This window comes from Neofelis nebulosa, chromosome 1 (genome assembly GCF_028018385.1).
Source record: "Neofelis nebulosa isolate mNeoNeb1 chromosome 1, mNeoNeb1.pri, whole genome shotgun sequence".
In the NCBI taxonomy this organism is placed as follows: Eukaryota; Metazoa; Chordata; class Mammalia; order Carnivora; family Felidae; genus Neofelis; species Neofelis nebulosa.
In genome coordinates, this window is record NC_080782.1 from 243,473,552 (window position 1) to 243,498,262 (window position 24,711).

General features: G+C 38.9%; 1 protein-coding gene across 8 annotated transcripts in view; it reads left to right on the plus strand.

Moving 5' to 3' along the window:
* CENPJ (centromere protein J) overlaps positions 1–24,711 on the plus strand; it is a 59,601-nt gene that overhangs the window by 9,559 nt on the left and 25,331 nt on the right. For all 8 annotated transcript variants that reach the window (XM_058690638.1, XM_058690646.1, XM_058690661.1 and 5 more), the window contains 6 exons: positions 5,030–5,329; positions 7,257–7,368; positions 8,641–8,743; positions 8,869–10,498; positions 14,002–14,134; positions 23,858–24,023. In XM_058690638.1, coding sequence (XP_058546621.1) covers positions 5,030–5,329; positions 7,257–7,368; positions 8,641–8,743; positions 8,869–10,498; positions 14,002–14,134; positions 23,858–24,023 — 2,444 coding nt within the window. The remainder of the gene's footprint in view (positions 1–5,029; positions 5,330–7,256; positions 7,369–8,640; positions 8,744–8,868; positions 10,499–14,001; positions 14,135–23,857; positions 24,024–24,711) is intronic.

Below are 24,711 nucleotides of genomic sequence, written 5' to 3' on the forward strand. Positions count from 1 at the left end.
AGGCAGAGAGAGAGAGAGAGAGAGAGAGAGAGAGAGAGGGACAGAGGATCCAAAGTGGGTTCTGTGCTGACATCAGAGAGCCCTGTGTTGGGCTCGAACTCAAAAACTGTGAAATGGTGACCTGAGCCAAAGTCAGATGCTTAATCGATTGAGCCACCCAGGCGCCCCTATAAAATTTTAAAAAGACCTAGCAGAATAAAAGATGTAGAGCCAAATTTGGCCTAGGGCTACTGGCTTACAACCCCTGCCTGAAGAATGAAAAACTCCATAGGGTGTCTGGGTGGCTCAGTCAGTTAAGTGTCTGGCTCTTGTCTCCGCTCAGGTCATGGTCTCCTGGTTTGTGGCATCGAGCCCTGCATTAGGCTCTGTATTGATAAAGCAGAGCCTACTTGGGATTCTTTCTCTCTCTTTTAAAAAAAAAAAAAAAAAAAAAGAATGAAAAACTCCTCAGGGTCATAATGGTAAAATATGTGTAGAGGCTACTCTGGTCAGCAGAGGAGCCATACCAAAAATATTTTCTGTGGTGGCAGATGACAGATCTTTTGTTGTATACTAGATCAATTAACGGAAAACACGATGTGCTTATCAGGGGACTGTAAACCTGTGTAAATTTTTTTTTTTTTTTTTTCAACGTTTTTTATTTATTTTTGGGACAGAGAGAGACAGAGCATGAACAGGGGAGGGGCAGAGAGAGAGGGAGACACAGACTCGGAAACAGGCTCCAGGCTCCAAGCCGTCAGCCCAGAGCCTGACGCGGGGCTCGAACTCACGGACCGCGAGATCGTGACCTGGCTGAAGTCGGACGCTCAACCGACTGCGCCACCCAGGCGCCCCAACCTGTGTAAATTTGATCTCTAGTAGTGGTTTTGAGAGATGTTTCACCATACCACATTATAACAAAAACATTTAAAATCGTGACTCATAATTTCAAAGAAATTTCATAAATCAGTCGCTATTGGTGTGCCTGGCATGTTGTAAGGAGGTTTTCTATTTATTTTGTCCTAATCTCATTCATTGAAAAAAGTACCAGTCATGATTCTGATGATAACATTACTAATGGATTGTATCCCTTAGTTTGAGAAATAGTGATCTGGAACATGTGTTTGCTTCTTGATGGCACCTTCCCAGAGACACAGTGCTGATTCACAAAAGTGCCTGTTCTGTTCAGAGGTTGCACTGGGCATTGAGAATACGAAGAATAAAAGACATTGGCAGATGAATGTGCAAAGTAGCTGGATGGGATTCAGGGAATAGTAGTAGTGGTAGTGATGAGAAATGTATCAGATGAAGAGTGGTTTAGGGAATTAGGACGTTTATCTTAGTAAATGTAGAGAACATGGTGTGTGTCTTGAAATAGTTGAATGGGTCAGGGTTCCTTTATGGAATACGTAAGAGGATAATCCAGATCATTTCAATAACAGCCTGTGATACTTTTTAACGTAGAAATAGCGCTACGGTAGAGCAATAAGGAAGCAGTTTCAGCATTGTTGATATAAAAGCTAGCGCCTTTCAGTTATGGCACATTGCTTTTAGGACAGTGATTTTTTAACACTGTTTGGTCTCAGGACCACTGAACACTCTTAAATTAATGAGGACTCCAGAGTATTTGTTCTGTGGGCTATGGCTGTTGATATTTAACTATCAGAAATTAAATTGGAGAAATTAAAAAACTAATTCATTAAAATAAAAAGCAGTTACATGTTATCATAACTAACTTAATGAAGAGGTTTTTCTAAAAAATTAGAAGAATGGCATAGTTTTATATTTTTGAATATCTCTTTTAACTTCTGGTTTAAAAGAGCTCAGCTGATAGTCCTATCTGCTTCTGCATTCATTCTCTTAAGTTATGTTGTTCTGATTGAAGCATGTGAAAAAAAATTCGGCCTCACATGGATGTTTACTTGGAAGAGGGAAAGAAGAGTACTGTAATAGCCTTTTCAAATAATTGTAGTTATTTCTTTGATATTGCACCCAAACCTAACAATTGGCCGTTTCTTAGTGATAATTCAAAGTATGGAGTCTGAAACTATATTAATGAACTTTTTTATACTCTAGTACATGAAATATATTGGAATATCTTGGCATTTTGAATGGCTCTTTTATCATGCATGATTTAGTAAAATTGTGCATTGGTTATTTGCAAAGTAGTGGTTCACTGAGTTATGTAGGTCTTTAAAATATACTTAAGTGTATTTTATCATATAATATCAAAAAATTATATCCATTAATACCACTACAGAGCTCATCGTAAAAGTCTTGAAGTAGCAGGGTGCTGCCTGGGTTGCTCAGTTGGTTGAGTGTCTGACTTAGGCTCAGGTCATAGTCTCACGGTTCTTGAGTCAGTGCCTGCATGGGGCTCTCTGCTGTCAGCGCTGAGGTGCTTGGGATCCTCTGTCTCCCTCTCTCTCTCCCTCTGCCCCTCCCCAACTTGTGCTCTCCCTCTCTCTCTCAAAAATAAACATTAAAAAAATTTTTTTAAGTCTTTTTTTTTTTTTTTTAAAGTCTTGAAGTGTTATGAAGCTGTCAAGCTCATGGTGGTAGGTTTGTTTAATAAATTCTAATTTTTACTAGAGACTTCAAGTTTTACTATTAAATACTGTAGTTATTTTCTTTGAAGTGACTGGCTCGCTTGTTTAATTTTTGAGAAACTGTCTGCCAAGTACGAAGGTTTAAATCATCATAGTTTTGTCATTTATTCTTTCAAGTAAAAATGATGTTCTTTGAGAGAAGTGCCTAGTCAAGCTTACATCTCAAACCAAGCTATGTCTTGGTTTGCAGTAGAAGTGATTTATGCACTTTTTGTTTTGTCCTATAGAATGTTGAAATGACACTTGAACTCAACAGTTCAAATTCAGTTTAAAAATTAATAATTCTTGCAACTTTAGGACCTTTTTATTTTATTTTTTTGAGAGAGAGAGAGTGCGCTGAGGAGGGACAGAATCCCAAGCAGGCTCCACATTCAGCATGGAGCCCAACATGGGGCTTAATCTCACAACCGTGAGATCTTGACCTGAGCCAAACCAAGAGTTGGGTACTCAACCAACTGAACCACCCAGGCGCTCCTATCTAGGACATTCTTAAATAAAACTTTGTTTGTTTGTTTGTTTGTTTGTTTGTTTGTTTTGAGAGAGAGAGAGAGAGAGAGAGAGAGAGCACCAGCAGGGGAGATGGGCAGAGGGAGAGAGAGAATCCTAAGCAGGCTCTACACCCAGCATGGAGCCTGATGTGGGGCTCTATCCCACGACCCTGGGATTATGGCCTGAGCCAAAATCAAGAGTCAGACGCTCAACTGACTCAGCTACCCAGGCACCCCTGTTTTTTGTTTGTTTGTTTGTTTTTTGTGGTAACTAATACAGTGACTGCTAGCACAGTTTAGTGCCACTGTTTTGCTGTCCTGCTTTTGAATGAAGGTACCACGAGTTTCTGTTTTGCTCTTGCACCATTAGTGCATGAAGTAAAAAAGACAAATACTATCTTAATATTTTATGAACATAGATTTGACTTTGTGGATGCACTGAAAGAATCTTAGAGACCTTCAGGGGTTTACAGACCACACTTTGAGAACTGCTACTTTGGGATATTGCACTTTTATCAAAGACATCTTCAGTCTGAAGTGAGGTGACTATAAGTCAAAAACATTTGGGGATGCTGGGTGGCTCAGTCATTTGAGCGTCTGGCTTTCAATTTTGGCTCAGGTCATGATCTCATGGTTTATGGGTTCAAGCCCCGCATTGGGCTCTCCACTGGCAGCGCAGAGCCTACTTAGGATTCTCTCTCTCTTCCTTTCTCTCTGCCCCTCTCCAACTCATGCTCTCTTTCTCAAAATAAATAAACTTAAAAAAAATCTTTGGATGGAGAGAGTATTGTTCTATAAAAGAAAGGAGTTTGAGCCTGATAGTCTATGAAGACCTACCTCATTTCCAGTTTTATTTGTGATCTGGGATGAGGCAGAGGGTTTGAGAGATGGGTGGCATGGCTCTTATAAAACCCTTCACATTGTGTCTTCTCTTCTTCGATTTATATATTTTTAAATATTTCTTTATTTTGAGAGAGAGGGAGAAAGAGAGAGAGAGTGTGAGCAGGGGAGGGATAGAGAGAGTGAGAGAGAATCCCAAGCAGGCTCCATGTGGTCAGCACAGAGCCCAACTTGGGGCTGGAACGCACAAACCCTGAAATCCTGACCTGAGCTGAAATCAAGAGTTGGATGCTCAGCTGACTGAGCTACTTGGGTGCCCCTTCTGGTTTTTGTTTTTTTTTTTTAAGATTTTATTTTTAAGTGATCTCTACACCCAACTTGGGGCTCAAATTCACAACCCTGAGACCAAAAGTCACATGCCCCACTGACTGAGCCAACTGGTGCCCCTTCACTTTTTTTTTTTTTAACATTTTACATTTTTTCAATGTTTTTTACTTTTTTTTGAGGGAGAGACACAGAGTCCAAGCAGGGGAGGGGCAGAGAGAGAGGGAGACACAGAATCTGAAGCAGGCTCCAGGCTCTGAGCTGTCAGCACGGAGCCTGATGTGGGGCTTGAATTCATGAGATCATGACCTGGGCCAAAGGTGGATGCTCAACCAACTGAGCCACGCAGGCACCCCGGGTGTCTTTAGGGAGCTTATTTGTCTTTAGGGAACTCTTCAGATCATTTACAGCCATTGGCATTGGTGCTCTCTGTGTTTGTTGTGGGGCTGCGGAGTTGAGAATTCCAGCAGTGCTTCTCACAGATGGAAGATGAATGGTGCCTTCCAGAAGCAGGCTGTGTTGCAGCTGTTCCAGGTCTACACTGTCTGCACATCAGTTGTCGTATGAACATACCCTTGATTCAAATTATGCAGCGGTCATTTTGGACTTCTAAATTTCATCATTTTGTTAAATAGAGTTTCCTAATATAAGGAGGAAAAAATACTTTTATCACTTTGGAGAAAACCTGGTAGGTAGGGATCACTAACAGGTAGAAGCGAAAATGTTCTAGGAAGTCATTAGTTTTGATAATTTTTGTTTCTTTTTCAACTATTTTTTTTTAATTGCAAGGTTTAACCCTACTGCCTGATGGTCAGAGCCAGAAATATAGATCTCCAGGAAATTCAACCACTGTAGAGAAAACCTCGCCCTTCCTTCCATCACATGTCTACCAGAATCAAACCCAAGAAAAAACACACACTTCCAACATTTTATCTGATGAACAAAACAACTTCTGTAGAACTACTCATCCAGATTTTGTCTTAACTGCAAAAACTGGTGCTCCTCTCACTTTGTTTTGTGAGGCACAATATCAAGAAGCACTTGTGAAAAACAATGATTTGAAGGAAGAAAACCATGACTATCCTATAGGTGAGTTACTTCTATTTCTCTCTTTTGTACTTAGCTAGCAGTGTTTCCAAGCTGTGCTAAGACAAGAAAAGTCCTTTCTGCATCTTTTCCCCTGTCCCCCGTGCCTGTGGCTTTAATTATGAGCCCCTACATGTTGCATAACCATTGAGCCTGGATTGGACACAGAATTTTGTGACTTTCTGAGAACAATCGCAATACTCATACTGATTTCAAACCTCTCAAGGTAGCATGGGGTCTTCAAAAAGGGGGATGGTGGGTTCTGTGTGTACTATTTTTCTCTGAGAGCTTAGAAATAGTTTGAGGTTATGTAGTATGTGTGGTAGTGGAGGGGCACATGATTGAAGATGTGAAATGTGAGAAATAGGTTGGTGGTGGCAGTTATTATTCAGAAGAGAAATTCCGTCCACTCCCAGACACTCGGTTTGCCCTCACTGTACCTCTGTATTCCTCGCTCTCAACATGTTTTTGCCAGAGAACTGGCAGCATCTGATGGTCTAAACTCATGGAGGTCTTGTGGCATTTCTGGTGTAGTTTCTTCTGGTCTTTTTTTTCCCTTTTTTAAAGTGCTGTTTCTGTGCCCCATTCCCCCTTCCACTTTTTTTTGTTTTTACGTTTTGTAACTGTAAAATATTGTATAATTGTGTTCTTTTCCCAGCCAAGATGGAAAATAATGTGTTCTTTTCCTACTCAAACATAATGGTAAATTTCATAGTTTCATAACCATAATTTTAATGGTTGTCATCATGCTGGTCATCAAATAATATATCAGTATTTAATGTTCTTTGCAGTAGGGCTGAGTTGTTTCCAATATTTTTAATTTGAATTTTATTTTCAATTTTGATGGTGTTTTCATGAATATGTTCTTTGGAGAAAGTTCTAAAAAAGTGCAGAAAATATGAGAAAAGGTGTCTACCCTTACTAGTTAGGAATGGGCACCTTTGTGCATAATATTTTATTTCTGATTTAGAATATGGAAAGGTCACATGCCTTTAAAAAATTTTTTAAGCAGTATACTCTCTTACCTTTTTATTTTGGAAAATTTCAAACATCCAGAAAAGTTGAAAGACTACTGCAATGATTAATAATAGACCTTGATTCAGCAGTTAATATTTTGCTGTATTTACTTTGTCTACATATTTTTCTATGTGTGTATGTATATCTATACATCTGTATTTCTGCCTACATTTAAATGTAACTTGCTCAGTCATTTCATTGCAAATAATATGCAGGCATTATGTTACATCACTTCCAATATTTCAGCACACATCAAGTAAAAATTAAGATATTCTTCTGTATAGATAGTATTCTCTAATACTATTCCTTAATATTTAAATTCATTTTAGAATTCCCACTATTGTCCCAAATATGTGTTTTTTTAAAAAAACCAGGAACAATCAAGTTCATCTGTTACATTCAGTTGTTACAGCTCTCTTTTTAGTCTTTTTTAATGAATTAATTTTTTAAAAATTTATTTATTTATTTTGAGAGAGAGAGTGAGCGCCTGCGCAGGAAAGGGAGAGAGAGAACCCCAAACAGGCTCCATGCTGTCAGTGTGGAGCTGGAAGTGGGGCTTGATCCCCACAAACCATGAATTCATGACCTGAGCCGAAATCAAGAGCCTGATGCTTAACCGACTGAGCCACTCAGGTGCTCCTAGTCTTTTTTAATTTAGAAAAGCCCATAACATTTACCTTGTGAACAGTGTCATGTTTTAATTAGGGTTTTGTAGTTTATCTCCTATTAAAGAAATCATATTAAAAAGTCATATAAAGAAGTCATAATAAAGAAATCCTTGAGGGTTCTAAAATCTTTGGCATATATTACTTTTGATAAATATTACTTTAGCATAGTAACTTGTAAAATTCTCAGGTTTTAAGATGTTATTCTTTAATTTTTGGAACTAAATTGTTCCTAATTTTTATCCTAGGAGAAGGTGTTTCACCATGTTGGGAGAAAGTGGCCGAACCTATTCAGGAAGGGAAAGATGTGAATGTAAAAAAAATTGGTGATTCTTCAGAAGTGGCTAATATTGAAGAAAGGTATCATCCATGTTGAAAGGAATAAGAAGTGTGACAATTTAATGTAATAGCCGGCTATTATGGTAGAGCACTTTCTTTTTATAAAAGACCCATGGTTTTCTTGTTTTTGCTTGAATATGCTTTTAAGTATAATGTTGAAGTTACAACTTACCACATATTGTCAGCAACAGACAGTGGTCGGGGAGACCTGTCAGTTCAGATAGCTTTGCATTGTTTTGGAAGAATTGAGCAAACTTTTTTCACCAAAGAGAAGAAATCTGGATAAAATTAATCTTCTCTCAAATAGTTAGGTAAATCCTATTTTGGCAAAGACAAAACAAATTAATATTGAGTCTCACATTTGGTGTCACTTATAAATTATAATTGGATAAGCTTAGTTACAGAATTTAAAAATCTTATGACAAATATAAACTATCAATATTGAGATTGTTTCTTATTTTCTTAAATACTTGACATATTTTAATAGATGTTATGGATGGGCAAATTACTTCTGATTATTGCTCTATTACATTGTCAAGGATCTTGTTTTTAAATTTTTTTTAACGTTTATTTATTTTTAAGAGACAGAGTGTGAGCAGGGGAAGGGCAGAGAGAGGGAGATGGAATCCGAAGCAGGCTTCAGGCTCTGAGCTGTCAGCACAGAGCCTGACGCAGGGCTTGAACTCACAAGCTGTGAGATCATTACCTGAGCTGAAGTTGGCACTTAACCAACTGAGGCACCCAGGCGCCCCTGTCAAGGATCTTTCTTAAAGTGCTTATTTGATGAAGTATTTTCAAAATATATTTTCTTCTTATTTATTTTTTTAATGAAATTTTTAATGTATTTTTGAGAGACAGACTGTGAGTGGGGGAGGGCAGAGAGAGATACAGAATCCAAAGCAGGCTCCAGGCTCTGAGCTGTCAACATAGAACCCGACGCAGGGCTCAAACTCACGAACCATGGGATCATGACCTGAATTGAAGTTGGATGCTCAATGACTGAGCCACCCAGGCGCTCCTCAAAGTATATTTTAAAGTTATATAATCTGTAGGCAAAAAATGAACTTCAGAAGGGTTTTTTTTTTTTTTTCCAATCATGCGTAGAGCGTTGTATTTTTCTGTATTTTGGGAGATGGGGTAGGATTATAGCTTTCTTTGGATTCTCATACGGGGTCTGTGACTTTGAAAACGGTTAGTTCTCAGTGTAATCAGAGGTATCTCTGTCAGGCACACTGAGGCAGATATTCACCACATCTTGACTTGCATGCTAAATAACTTTATTTTTATGATTAGGCCTATTAAAGTTGCTATCAGAGAGAGGAAACAGACATTTGAAGACTACTTAGAAGAACAAATTCGACTGGAAGAACAAGAACTGAAACGAAAACAACTAAGGGTAGGCATTGCCACTATCTTGATTAAGTTAGATGAGGCTTTAGAGATTTATTTATAATTTGCTTTAAAAAGAACATTGAGATAACTTGGATATACCAGAATTAATTCAAATATTCTTTATTTTAGGAAGCAGAAGGATCATTGCGAATCAAAGCAAAGCCAAAACAACCATTTTTGAAACGAGGAGAAGGTTTAGCTAGATTTACTAATGCTAAATCTAAGTCTCAGAAAGGGAGAGAAAGTAAACTAGTGCCTAATCAGAGCATTTCAGAGGACCAACCTGTGTTTAAAATGGATAGACAGCAATTCCAGCGGAAAACTGCTCTAATAAACAAAGAACTGTGTACAGAGAACCCTCCTGTTAAAAAGAACAATAAAGCTAGGGCCAGCAGTGGTTTTGTCACACTTAGTCAGAAGCCAAAAGTGCTTAAGGGTAACAACAGGAAAAGTCTTTCTCCATCAGGATTGAAAATACTGGCAGGGAAGAAATGTGATGGGCAATTTAGAGACCAGATCAAATTAGAAAAAAAAGTTGAATCTAATAGTAGAGAAATGCCCGAGTGTGCAAAACCTTGTGATGTTGGTTGCAAAGTCTGGAATAAGACACCAGGTAGAGACAGACTTCCTCTTTCAGCAGGGCTGGTCAGCTGCATGGCTTCTAAGAGCCCAATAAATGAGACCTTGAAAAAGTCAGAATCTTCTCTTGACATTTCTCTTCAGAAAAAGTTAGAAAAGTGGGAACGAGAAAAGGAAAAGGAAAATTTGGAGTTAGATGAATTTTTGTTTTTGGAGCAAGCTGCTGATGAAATCTCATTTTCCAGTAATTCTTCATTTGTACTGAAAATCTTAGAGAGGGACCAGCAGATCTGCAAAGGGCACCGGCTGTCTTCCACCCCTGTCAAAGCCGTACAGCAGGAGAAGATGGTGACACTGGATCCCGTTCTTCAGTGTAACCACAATGAGGCTCCAGACTGTACTGAACCTGATAATGTGTGTGAGTGTGAGGTCGCACCCAAACAGACTGATTCAGTGTCCTCACCTGAAGCGCATAAGGAACAGTCTTGTAAAGTCAGTAGGAAAGCATTCCAAACTAGCACTTCTGAAAATCAGACTCGGTGGAATGTAGGTGATGACGAAGGTGCCGTGGACAGTGACAGTAGCACCGACTCTGAGGAACAACTTGATGTTACCATAAAACCATCAACTGACGATAAAGAGAGGGGTTTCAGCAGCAGAGAAGACAGTCCACAGGTCTGTGATGGTAAGGGGCCTTTTAGGGACACTGGGATGCAAGAAGATCAAAGGAGAGATGTTGATTTAGATTTGTCTGATAAAGATTATAGTAGTGATGAGTCTATCATAATAGAAAGCTTGAAAAACAAAGTTTCTGAGTCCTCAAGAAGACCCTCATCTGTAAGTATGAGTAAAATTGACTTTGATGATGAAAGAACTTGGACTGACCTTGAAGAGAATTCATTTAAACATGATGCTGTTCTTGGGACAGAGGTCACTAATGGGACTCCTCAGGCAGCCTACCCTAATAAGAGTGAAATATGTGTACCAGACAAAGCAATAAAACGGAAGGTCGCACCAGTCAGGAAGGGAGAAGACTTGAGGAAATCCAGTAGGAGCACAAGCCCTCCTCCTACGTCAGATCTCATGATGAAATTCTTTCCTGCTTTGAAACGGAAACCCAAATCAGATTCACACTTGGGAAGTGAACCCAAGTTAAACCCAAGTCAAGACCAACCACCTGGTAAGTCAGCATTATAAAATAGGTATCAGAATGTTATAAATTTAACATTTATCTTATCAGTAGGGGTATCTTATCAGAACACTTAAAATCCTAATCGTTCTAGTTGCTCAGTAGAAGTCTAAGTAGGTGATTGTTAAAATTGGATTTGTTTTGTGGGTCTAAATAATGTAATGGCCGCTAGTACAAAAGATATGGATGCATTCTGATTTCAGATTTTCTAATTTAAGCCTATGTCTTATTCTCAAGGCTGTAACATTAATTGCTTCATTATGAATTGAGGTAACATAAGTTTCTTTTGTAACTAGAGTATCCAATTTGTGGTTTGTGTCACGATGAGGTGAACCTTTGTGTGTGCACTTTTTAAAATGACTCTGTATTTACTTATTTTTTTATTTTTATTTTTTTTACTACTCATGCGCTAACTTGCTAGATAGGACCAAGAAGAAATACAGTAAAATTGAAGTTTCCTTTCTTCCCTATATTTGGGTTCCTATTCCTTTTCCTAGAGGAACTTACATTCCCATTTCATTTGTATATTCTAAAAAGATTCTGTGCATATGAAAGCATATGTGGGAGTGGGTATGTAATCTTCTTTCTACACAAATGAAAACACTTAAAAACTTTTTTTTTAATATTTATTCAGTTTTTGAGAGAGAGAGAGGGTGTGAGCAGGGGAGGGACAGAGAGACTGGAGACAGAATCCAAAGCAGGCTCCAGGCTTTGAGCTGTCAGCACAGAGCCTGATGTGGGGCTGGAACCCTGGAGCTGTGAGATCATGACATGAGCCAAAGTTGGACACTTAACTGACTGAGCAATCCACACACTTTGAAAACACGTTTTTTATAGGCCATTCTTCACCTTATAATAAATTTTGGAGATTGATTTTTCCCGCTTACACATCTGCCACGTTCCATTTAATGGTTGTATAGTTGATGCGATGGACTTCTAAAACTTATATGGAAAACTCCTTTCCATCATATCATGTGGTAAACTGTGAATACCTACCAAAGCACAGGTGCTTTAAATTGTAGGGGTGCCTGAGTGGCTCAGTCGGTTGAGTATCCAACTTTGGCTCAGATCATGATCTCACCATCTGTGAGTTCAGGCCCCGCATTGCCTCTGTGCTGACAACTGGGAGCCTGGAGCCTGCTTCACATTCTGTGTCTCCCTCTCTCTCTGCACCTCTCCTTCTTGCACTCCATCTTTCTATTTCTCAAAAATAAGTAAACATTGAAAAAAATGTAAATTATAACTTAAGCTATGTAAGTAGGCTTCTTGCCCAGTGTGAAGCCCAACAGAGGGCTTGAACCCATGACCCTGAGATCAAGACCCGAGCCAAGATCAAGAGTTGGACGTTTGGGGCACCCAGGTGGCTCAGTTGATTTAAGTGTTGGACTCTTGATCTCCGCTCAGGTCATGCTCTCATGGTTTGTGGAATTGAGCGCCACATTGGGCTCTGGCCTAACAGGGCAGAGCTTGCTTGGGATTCTCTGTCTCACCTTCTCTTTGCCCTTCCCCTGCCCACACGTGTGCTCTTTTTTTTTCTCTCTCAAAATTAACAAACATGAAAAAAAAAGAAAGAGTTGGACACTTAACTGACTGAGCCACCCAGATGCCCCTAACTTAAACTATTTAAAAAAATACTTTGATTTTAAAGGTAGTACTTTTTGCAGAAAGTTTGGAAGCTTAAGTATAGAATGAAAAATGTTTATAACTGAACTATCCAAAGGTAGTTGTGATACCATTTTGGAATTTTTCCTTCCAGTCATTTTTCCTATGTATTTTTAATATGGTACAGACATTTGTTAAAACTTATGTTGGGGTGCCTGGGTGGCTCAGTCGGTTAAGTGCCGGACTCTTCGTTTTGGCTCAGGTCGTGATCTCGCGGTTTTGTGAGTCTGAACCTCGTGTTGGGCCCTGTGCAGGCAGCATGGAGCCTGCTTGGGATTCTCACTCTGCCTCTCATTCTGCTCCTCTCCACTCGTGCTGTCTTTGTCTCTCAAATAGATAAACTTAAAAAAATGATAAAAAAAAAATAAACTGACATTTATCTTTTTTGGGGCAGCTGGGTAGCTCAGTCAGTTAAGCATCTGACCCTTGGTTTCAGCTCAGGTCTTTTCTCAGGATTTGTGGGATTCTCTCCCTCTCTCTCTTTCTGCCCCCGCTGCCCTGCTCTTTCTCTCAAATAAACTTAAAAAAAAAAGTAAAAAAGCTTAGCTTTTCTTTCTTGGGGTGCTTGGGTGGCACAGTCAGTTAAGCATCTGACTCTTGGTTTTGGTTCAGGTCATATCTCACAGTTTGTGAGTTTGAGCCCCACGTTGCGCTTTGTGCTGACAGTGTGGAGCCTGCTTGGGATTCTCTCTCTCTCCTTCTCTGCCCCCGTGCTCCAGTCTCTTTCTCTCAAAATAAATAAACTTAAAAAAAAAACAAAACCAAAAAACAAAAAAATTACCTTATCTTCTTTGACCAGGTGTATAATATGCACTGGCCATTTCTTTAAAACACTTTTGTGTATTTTAAAAATGGTTGCAGAACATAGGGTGCCTGGGTGGCTCAGTTGGTTAAGCATCTGACTTCAGCTCAGGTCATGATCTCATGGTTTGTGGGTTCAAGCCCTGAGTCGACTCTGTGCTCACAGCTCAAAACCTGGAGCCTGCTTCACATTCTGTGTCTCCCTCTCTCTCTGCCCCTGCTTGTGCTGTCTCTCTCTCTCAAAAATGAATAAACATTAAAAAATTGTTTAAAATGGTTGCAGAACACTGTGAATACAGCATCATTTTATTCAGTAATTTCCTTAATGTTGGATACTTAAATTATTTTTCACTATTAGAAATAACGTTGCAATGCATATTTTTGTGCGGAAATCAATTTTTCAAAAGGGTAGTGGAAGAACAGAAGTGTTGGCTTTTTTACTCTTTGAAATAGCAAATTGGTATGTGAAAAACATCTTAATTTGTATTTCCGTGATTAGTGGGAGTAAACTTTGATTTTGATGTTAATTATTTGCTTTAGATGTCTTGTGAATTACTTACTCATGTTCATATATACATATTTAAATTGAAGTACAATTGATGTACAACATCAGTATTAGTTTCAGGTATACATCATAGTGATTCAGTATTTTTATACATTATGAAATGATCCCATGATATGTCTAGTTTCTATCTGTCACCATACAGTTATTACAATATTGGCTGTTATCAAAAAGACAAAAAACATATGTATTAGCTTTTTAAAAATTATTTGAATGATTTCTTTTTATATGTAATGTTAATTCATTGGTAGATTGTTACTCTTCAGTTGAATAATGTCTTTTTTAAATTTAGATTGGTTTTATCTGGAAAGTCAGGTTCATATAGTTTTTTTTTTTCAGAGGCATTGTTTCTTGTGCATTTTAATAGTACAGATGTTTACCATATTTTTGGCTCTTAGTATTAATAGCTAGCTGGTTTCTGCTGCTGAAGACCTTTTGTGAAGTTCAATATATATGGCCTATTTTATAGGTGACAGTGCTCGATCTCAAGTTTTGAGAGAGAAAGTAATTGAATTGGAAACAGAAATAGAAAAATTTAAAGCTGAGAACACATCTTTAGCTAAACTTCGCATTGAACGGGAAAGTGCCTTGGAAAAACTTAGGTAAGTTTGCATATATGTTGGGAAAAGATACAGTGATTCACTTTTATCTTTAAGATTTTATCTAGAATATTTGAAATAAGTTTTGTCGATCCAACAATAAAAAGGAGAAGGAAGTGAAACCTTTACCACATAAGAATTAAAAAAAAAAAGTTTGTTTTTTTTTTTAAACATTTATTAATTTTGGAAAGGCAAAGAGAGACAGAGCACAAGTGGGTCAGGGGCAGAGAGAGAGGGAGACACAGAATCCAAAGCAGGCTCCAAGCTCTGAGCTGTCAGCACAGAGCCCAGTGTGGGGCTAGAACCCAAGAACTGTGAGATCATGACCTGAGCTGAAATTGGACACTTAACCGGCTGAGCCACCCAAGGCACCCCACCACATAAGAATTTTTTAATTAAAATGACCCACTGTCATCAGAAGTGTGTTAAAAGGGGAATTTTCTTAGTGATGAGTTCATAAATTGAAATTTGACAAGCATTTTGGAGCTGTGATTTCAGGTGCTACCTTGGCCAATGCATTAATTTTCTAGGGCTAATGTAATAAAGTACAGTTCATCCTTGAACAATGCAGGAGTTAGAGGCTCCAAACCCCTGCACAGTCGAAAATCCACATAAAACTTTTGACTCCCTAAAAACTTAACTAGGAATAATCTACTGATGATTGATTGGAAGCCTTAACCAATAACAGTTGATTAACACAGTTTGTTATATGTGTTATATACATATTCTCATGATTAAAGTAAGGTACAGGAAAAAAAAATGTTAAGAAAGTCATAAGGAAGAGAATGTACATTTATAGTACTGTACTATAAAAATTGTTTATGAGTGGATCTATTCAGTTCAAACCATGTTGTTTAAGGATCAACTGTACACACAAATGGGGTGGCTTAAAACAACGGGAATTTATTTTTTCATGGTTCTGGAGGCCAGAAATCTGAAGTCAAGGCATCCAGTGGAACTATGCTTTCTTTTCTTTTCTTTTCTTTTCTTTTTTTAAATTTATTTAATATAATTTATTGTCAAATTGGCTTACATACAACACCCAGTGCTCATCCCAAGTGCCCTCCTCAATGCCCATCACCCACTTTCTCCTCTCCCCCACCCCCCATCCACCCTCAGTTTGTTCTCTGTATTTAAGAGTCTCTTATGGGTTGCCTGCTTCCCTCTCTGTAGCTATTTTTTCCCCTTCCCTTCCCCTAGGGTCTTCTGTTAAATTTCTCAAGTTCTACATGAGTGAAAACATATGGTATCTGTCTTTCTCTGACTGACGTATTTCGCTTAGCATAATACCTTCCAGTTCCATCCACGTTGCTGCAAATGGCCAGAGTTCATTCTTTCTCATTGCCAAGTAGTATTTCATTGTATATGTAAACCACATCTTCTTTATCCATTTGTCAGTTGATGGACATTTAGGGTCTTTTCATAATTTTGCTATTGTTGAAAGTGCTTCTATAAACATTGGGGTGCGTGTGCCCCTATGCATCAGCACTCCTGTATCCATTGGGTAGATTCCTAGCAGTGCTATTGCTGGGTCGTAGGGTAGTTCTATTTTTAATACTTGGAGGAACTTCCACACTGTTTTTCAGAGCGGCTGCACCAGTTTGCATTCCCACCAACAGTGCAAGAGGGTTCCTGTTTCTCCACATCCTTGCCAGAATCTATAGTCTCCTGATTTGTTCATTTTAGCCACTCTGATGGTGTGAGGTGGTATCTCAGTGTGGCTCTGATTTGTATTTCCCTGGTGATGAGTGACCTTGAGCATCTTTTAATGTGTCTGTTGGCCATCTGGATGTCTTTGGAAAAGTATCTATTCATGTCTTCTGCCCATTTCTTCACTGGATTATTGTTTTTCGTGTGTGGAGTTTGGTGAGTTCTTTATAGATTTTGGATTCTAGCCCTTTGTCCAGTATGTCATTTGCAAATATCTTTTCCCATTCCTTTGGTTGCCTTTTAGTTTTGTTGATTGTTTCCTTTGCAGTGCAAAAGCTCTTTATCTTGATGAGGTCCCAATAGTTCATTTTTGCTTTTAATTCCCTTGCCTTTGGAGATGTGTTGAGTAAGAAATTGCTGCGGCTGAGGCCAGACAGGTTTTTTCCTGCTTTCTCCTCTAGGGTTTTGATGGTTTCCTGTCTCATATTCAGGTCTTTCATCCATTCTGAGTTTATTTTTGTGTATGGTGTAAGAAAGTGGTCTAGTTTCATTCTTCTGCGTGTTGCTATCTGGTTCTCCCAGCACCATTTGCTAAAGAGATTTTCTTTTTTCCATTGGATGCTCTTTCCTGCTTTGTCAAAGATTAGTTGGCCATACATTTGTGGGTCCAATTCTGAGTTCTCTGTTCTATTCCATTGTCTATGTGTCTGTTGTGTCTTGATGATTACAGCTTTATAGAGGGAAGTCTGGGATTGTGATGTCTCCCACTTTGGTTTTCTTATTCAATATTACTTTGGCTATTTGAGGTCTTTTGTGGTTCCATACAAATTTTAGGATTGCTTATTCTAGCTTTGAGAAGAATGCCTATGCAATTTTGATTGGGATTGCATTGAATGTGTAGATTGCTTTGGGTAGTATTGACATTTTACCAATATTCTGAGCATGGAATGTTTTTCCATTTTTTTGTGTCTTCTTCAATTTCTTTCACAAAGTTTCTATAGTTTTTAGTATACAGATCTTTTACATCTTTGGTTAGGTTTATTGCTAGGTATTTTATGGTTCTTGGTGTAGTTGTAAATGGGACCAGTTTCTTTATTTGTCTTTCTGTTGCTCATTATTGGCGTATAAAAATGCAACCAATTTCTGTACATTGATTTTGTACCCTGTGACTTTGTTGAATTCATGTATCAGTTCTAGCAGATTTTTGGTGCAGTCTGTTGGGTTTTCCATGTAGAGTGTCATGTTGTCTGTGAAAAGTGAAAGTTTGACTTCTTTGCCAATTTGGATGCCTTTTATTTCATTTTGTTGTCTGATTGCTGATGCTAGTACTTCTAATACTATGTTAAACAACAGTGGTGAGAGTAGATATCCATGTTGTGTTCCTGATCTCAGGGGGAAATCTCTCAGTTTTTCCCCATTGAGGATGATATCAGCTGTGGGCTTTTCATAAATGGCTTTTATGATGTTGAGGTATGTTCCTTCTATCCCGACTTTTGAGGGTTTTTATTAAGAAAGGATGCTGTATTTTGTCTAATGCATTTTCTGTATCTATTGACAGGATCATATGGTTGTTATCTTTTCTTTTATTACTGTGATGTATCACATTGATTGATTTGTGAATATTGAACCAGCCTTGCAGCCCAGGAATGAATCCCACTTGATCATGGTGAATAATTCTTTTTATATGCTGTTGAATTCGATTTGCTAGTATCTTGTTGAGAATTTTTGCATCCATGTTCATCAGGGATATTCGACTGTAGTTCTCCTATTTTGTTGGGTCTCTGTGTGGTTTGGGAATCAAGTAATGCTGGCTTCGTAGCATGAGTCCAGAAGTTTTCCTTCCATTTCTGTTTTTTGAAACAGCTTGAGAAGGATAGTTATTAACTCTGCTTTAAATGTCTAGTGGAATTTTGCAGGGAAGCCATCTGGTCCAGGACTCTTATTTATTGGGAGATTTTTTGATAACTGATTTAATCCTTCACTAGTAATGGGTCTGTTCAAGTTTTCTATTTCTTCCCATTTGAGTTTTGGTAGTGTGTGGGTGTTTAGGAATTTGTCCATTTCTTCCAGGTTGTCCAGTTTGTTGGCATATGATTTTTCATAGTATTTCATGGTAATTACTTGTATTTCTGAGGGATTGGTTGTCATAAATCCATTTTCATTCATGATTTTATCTATTTGGGTCCTCTCCCTTTTCTTTTTGAGAAGCCTGGCTAGAGGTTTATCAATTTTGTTTATTTTTTCAATAAACCAATTCTTGGTTTCATTGATCTGTTCTACTGGTTTCTTAGATTCTATATTGTTTATTTCTGCTCTGATCTTTATTATTTCTCTTCTTCTGCTGGCTTTGGAGTTTCTTTGCTGCCCTGCTTCTAGTTCCTTTAGGTGTGCTGTTAGATTTTGTATTTGGGATTTTTTTTTTTTTTTTTGAGATAGGCCTGGATTGCAATGTATTTTCCTCTTAGGAGTTCCTTTGCTGCATCCCAAAGCGTTTGGATTGTTGTATTTTCATTTTCATTTATTTCCATATATTTTTTAATTTCTTCTTTAATTGCCTAGTTGACCCATTCGTTCTTTAGTAGGATGTTCTTTAACCTCCATGCATTTGAGGTTTTCCAAACTTTTTCCTGTAGTTGATTTCAAGTTTCATAACATTGTGATCTGAAAGTGTGCATGGTATGATCTCAATTCTTTTATATTTACTGAGGGTTGTTTTGTGACCCAGTATGTGATCTATGTTGGAGAATGTTCCATGTGCACTCGAGAAGAAAGTATATTCTGCTGCTGCAGGATGAAAAGTTCTAAATGTATCTGTCAAGTCCATCCGGTCCAGTGTATCATTCAGGGCCCTTGTTTCTTTACTGATTCTCTGTCTAGATGATCCATCCATTTCTGTAAGTGGAGTATTAAAGTCCCCTGCAATTACCACATTCCTACCAATAAGATTGCTTATGTTTGTGATTAGTTCTTTTATATATTTGGGTGCCTGCGAATTCGGTGCATAGACATTTATAATTGTTAGCTCTTGATGGATCGACCCTGTAATTACTATATAATGCCTTCTTCATCTCTTGTTAACTGCCTTTAATTTAACGTCTAGTTTGTCTGATACAAGTATGGCTACTCCAGCTTTCTTTTACTTCCAATAGCATGATAGATAGTTTTCCAACCCTTCATTTTCAATCTGAAGGTGTTGTCATGTCTAAAATGAGTCTTTTGTAGACAGCAAATAGATGGGTCTTGTTTTTTTTATCCATTCTGATATGCTGTGTCTTTTGAGTGGATCATTTAGTCCATTTACATTCAGTGTTATTATTGAAAGATACGGTTTTAGAGTCATTGTGTTAACTGTAGGTTTTATGCTTGTAGTGATGTCTCTGGTACTTTGTGGTCCTTGCAACGTTTACAACGTTTACAAGCATCATAACTTAAATGGGTGCTAAGACTCCAATGAGAAAAAATAAAGAAAAAAACAAAAAACAAAAAAAGGAAAACCTCTAGGAATAACCAAGGCCTTTAAAGAAACTGTAAGAATGCCCACAATATTGAGACCTTCCTTTGTTTTTAAAAGGGGATTTTTTTTTTTTTTGGCTTAAAATATTTCACTTGAAATGAATTTATGTCAGCTGTCAATGAAAGAATGTCACTAATACACTGTGGACACCTTTGGTTTGCAATGCAAATCCGTGCCCTTTTTTTTTTTTTACATGGTGAACTTTAACCTAGCAGTTATTACAACAAATGTGATAGTCTAAAGCTCAAACACATTTTAGCAATTTTGAAATTGAATTGTGTACAGACCAAATAAAATGTACATCATAACACACATTCCCACCTAAGACTGTGGGGACCCTTGAGCCTTCCACATCGACCTCAGTGCCTTTTCACTCAAGTGCTTTTCTCAGTCGTCGAGATTGTCTTCAGGCTTGCTTTTGGTCTCCTTCTTAGGTTCAGGCTCTGCCTCTGGTTCTGGCTGTGCTGATGTGGTTGTGGGAGCACCAATGGCTGCAGGGGTACAGCAGCCACAGCAGGTGCATCCACGGCCTTTTCCTTCTTGTGTTTTTTGTTCTTCTTGTGCTTCTTATCCTCCTTGTGTTTCTTGTCCTTCTTTTTCTTTTTCTTCCCACCTCTTTCTGGGTCTGAGTTCCTCGCCAGAGATGGGCTTGGTGTTGGGCTTTTAGCCTTTTTGACTGGTACCACTGGTGACCAGTTGGTAAAGTGACTGAGACTGGACAGGAGACTGAGTTGGTGGAGGCTTTTTAATTGTTGGCTCAGGAGATCCTGAGACAGATTGGGAGGATGAAACCCTCCTTACAGACTGAGGGCTTGGTGAGGCAGCCTGTTTTGTCTTTTTGGGTTTCAGAGTCCTGGAGACTCTCCTGACGGGCCTAGTACTTGGACATCGGGACTGCCTTCTTTGGGGTGATTGATGATGCTCCTCTTCGAACAGGTGGAGGACTTGAGGTCTGAGGACCTCGAGGCCATCGTGAGGGTGAATGCTGTTTGGTTGTGGTAACTGGGGCTCCTGGGTAGATCGGCTTGGGGAAGACCCTTTCCTATGCTTTGATATTAATGAATGTGAATGTCTCTTGGTTCTTTGTTTGGTAAGTGGAGAATGGGAGAACCCACACTTTGGTGGTGGAGATGGCAATGCCCTTTGTTTAGGAGGGGGAGGGGGAGAAGCCGTTCTTTTTGGAGGTGGAGGAGAGTATCTCCTTTGTATTGGAGGAGAGTATCTTCTTGGGGAAGGTGAGGGCCAACAGGGAGGGGTGGGGGAGGAGAAGTGTGTTGCTGGCAATCCTTGGCATTTCTTGGCTCACAGCTAAACATTTGGGTTGTTTCTACCTTTTGATTATTGTGAATAATGCTACTAACATTGGTGTACAAATATCTGTTCAGGTCTCTGTTTTTAGTTCTTTGGGGTATATACCCAGGGTTGGAATTGCTAGATCGTATGGTAATTCTATACTTAATTTTTTGAAGAACTTCCAAACTTTTACACAGTGGTTGCATCAGTTTGCATCACATTAATTGATTTGATATGTTGAGCCAGCCTTATGTTCCAGGGATGAATCCCACTAGGTCATGGTGTAAATCCTTTTACTGTGCTGTTGGATTTGGTTTGCTAGTGTTTATTGAGGATTTTTACATCTTATATTCATCAGGGATATTGGGCTGTAGTTTTCTTGTGGTGTCACTGTCTGACTTTGGCGTCCAAGTGATACTGCCCTCATAATAAAATGAGTTTGGAAGTGTTTCTTCTCTTTTTTTGGAAGAAGTTCAGGAAGGATTGGTATTAATTATTTTTTGAATGTTTACTGGAATTTACCTGGGAAGCCATCTGGTCCTGAACTTTTCTTTCTTGGGAGGTTTTTGATTTCTGATTCAATCTCCTTATTATGGGTCTCTTCAGCCTTTCTGTTTCTTCTAGATTCAGTTTTGTAGGTTGTATGTTTCTAGGAATTTGTCTGTTTCTTCTAGATTATCCAGATTTGGGGATATAATTGTTCATGATATGATCCTTTTTATTTCTGGGGCATCTATTGCAACATGTCCTCTTTCATTTATGATTTTATTCGAGTCTTCTGTCTTTCTTAGTCTTCTAAGGGGGTTGTTGATTTTGCTTGTTTTTTCTTTGTGAGACTTCCATAATGAGCGTATTGGTTCTTTTGTAGTGCTCTATGGACCCCATGGGCTTTCTTCACTCTTTGTCATTCTTTTTCTTTTTTCTCCTCTGACTGGCTAACCTCAAATTATCTGTTTTTGAGTTCACAGATTCTTTCTTCTGCTTAAGTCTGCTGTTGAAGTTCTCTATTGTATTTTACACTTTATTCATGTATTCTTTAGCTCCAGAATCTCTGTTTTTGTATTATTTATTTTATTTATTTTTAAGTAATCTCTACATCCCCTGTTGGGGCTTGAACTCGTGACCCTGAGATCAAGAGTTACATGGTCTTCTGACTGAGGCAACCAGGCACCCCTTAAGTTTTATTTATTTATTTAGTTTTAAGTAATTATAGTTTTGGGTTTTTTTTAATGATTTCTGTTCTTTGTTGAACTTGTTTGTTTTTTTTTCCCCAGGTATTATTTTCCTGATTTTGTGGAGTTGTTTATCTGTGTTCTCTTTTTTTTTTGTTAAAAAAATTTCTTTTTTAATGTTTATTTTTGAAAGACAGACATGGCACGAGTGGGGGAGGGGCAGAGAGAGAGGGAGACACAGAATCCAAAGCAAGCTCCAGGTTCTGAGCTGTCAGCACAGAGCCCGATGTGGGGCTTGAACTCACGAACCATGAGATCCTGACCTGAGCCCGAAGTCAGACGCTCAACCGACTGAGCCACCCAGGCGCCCCTATCTGTGTTCTCTTGTAGTTTACTCTTTGAAACAATTATTTTGAATTCTTTGTCAGTTCTTAGATCTGCATTTCTTTGGGATTGGTTACTGGAGCCTTATTAATTTACTAGTTTCCTTTGGTGGTGTCACATTTGCCTAATTCTTGTGTTGACATTTTTGCATTTGAAAGGCCAAAAAGCTCTTTTTGTCTTAACAGACCAGTTTTGGCAGGTAAAGACCTTCTCTTGCTGGATGCCTGGACTGATGGTCTGCCTCCAGGATCATAATTGAGTGGGGTTGTAGTGTGCCTACTGCTGAGTCCACAGTGTCCTTAATTGGCAGGTCTGTGAACAGGGACATGATGGAGGTGGTTCCTACCAGATCCTCAGTTGCACAGGACTGCTCTAGGACCAGAGTCCAGCAGGGCTGAAGCTACATCATGGGGCTGCTTTCAGGTCCACTGTTGAGTGTGCAGACAGTGGGTCTGTTACCAGGAGTGAGAATGGGTGTGGCTCCTACAGGTTTTGAGCAGCTTCCTGCTAGGCTCCTCAGTCCTCCTGCTGGGTCCCTGGGTGAGCAGGACTGACTCCAGTACCACAATAGAGCAGGGCTGGAGCCGGTTACAGAACTGTTTCCGATGTTATAGTCATGACTGAGGTCTGTGGGCCTGTTATCAGGGACACAGTTGGGTGTGGCTCCTCCTGGGTCCTTTGGCAGATGGGGCTGGAGCCAAGCCTCCAGACAGACTGGGCTGTTTTAGGCCTGTAGCTAGGACCACGTTTGGTAAGCCTGCCACTGGGCCATGGGACTGTCTTCTCAAAGTGGCTGTCCTCAGCCTTAGGCTTCACTGGGGTTTCTCAACCTCCTACCTGGATCCTAGAGCTCTCACAAAAGCAGTTTTATCTGTGGTTGGCTGTCAGATTGTTGTTTGTGTAGGGAGATGTGAGCTGGGGACGTCCTATTCCACTATCTGGCCGGCGTCTCTCTCCATATGTTCTTAACAGAGCCTCAGAATGAACCTGGGTTATGACAGTTTCTCTGATCAGCATTCTCCTAAGCTAAACACCAAAGTCCCCACACTGGTCTGTAAGACCTGAATTCATCTGGGCCCTCTGTTTTGTTTGTTTTTTGACACTTTTTCCTGCTGTTTTGTCTCTTGTTCGCTCTGTTTTAGCTACCCTGGCCTCCTAGCTGATCTTTGAACACATCAGGCATATTCCTACCTCTGGGCTTTTTGCCTGTGGTGTTCCCTCTTCCTGAGCTGTTTTGTCCATATATCATCGTGGCTGTTCTCTCAGTCCCTTCAGATTTTACTTCAAATATTATCTCAGCAAGATGACCCCATCCATAATTTCAGTCTCCTTGCTATTTCCTACACTCTTTACTTGCATTATTTTTCTCCTTAACACTTTTCTAATGTGCCATATATTTTATCTTGTTTATTACGTCTCTCCCATTAGAATGAGAAGGTTCATGGGAATAAGGATGTTTGTTTTTTTTTACTGTGGTTTCTCCAGTACCTAGGGTAGTGCTTGATTCATAGCAAATGCTCAATGAATATTTATTGGGGGAATGCTTCATGGAATTAATTGACAGCTGTTTCAGTACGATGGATGGAAGATGGATTCACTAAGACCAGCAGTTCCTACATTCCTAGGCTGTCCCTGGTGTTCTGTTTTGTACCACATGTGGATTACTCCATTAAGATGGTCCCTTTAGATGATAACATGGTTTGGTCATTTTAGGAGAGAAATTACAGACTTTGAACAACAGAAAGCAAAAGAATTGACTCGGATAGAAGAGTTTAAAAAGGAGGAAATGAGGAAGCTACAAAAGGAACGGAAAGTTTTTGAAAAGTATACTACAGTTGCAAGAACTTTTCCAGATAAAAAAGAACGTGAAGAAATACAGGTATGCCAGTTCTTTATGTTATACTTATATAAGTTAGTAAGGATGACAGTCTAGTAAGGATCTCAGAGTTATATGATGTGTCAAAGAGAAATTGGGTATCAATTTATTAATCATTCATTGACTCAACAAATAATCTGAGATACTACATGAAGAACATTTTTTGTAGTTTTGGCTTTTAGAGTGAAATATATCAGTTGTTTTCTTACCCAAGTCTTCCAAAAAAAAAAAAAAAAAAGAAAAAGACTACAATAACGGCATCGGTGAATTAATAAGCCAAGAGTTGGAAATTCACCAGTGTCATGTTGCATTGACCTGTTTAATGTCCCACATACCAAATGCTGTTAATTCTGTTCATTTATATGAATTGAAGCCCTCTGTACTAACTGTAAATCTTGCACTCTTCCTTTGGGTAGAGCACTTGCTCACCAATCTTTCCCAGCACTACATTTGTATGTTTTTCTCTAATAGTTACCTTTCTCTTTCACTTATTGGTTTGACTTTCTGGTCTTGTAGTAAAAATCTGTTTTAGTTAGCTTGTCTTTTTTTTTTTTTTTTTTTTTTTTTTTAAATTTTTTTTTTTCAACGTTTTTTATTTATTTTTGGGACAGAGAGAGACAGAGCATGAACGGGGGAGGGGCAGAGAGAGAGGGAGACACAGAATCGGAAACAGGCTCCAGGCTCCGAGCCA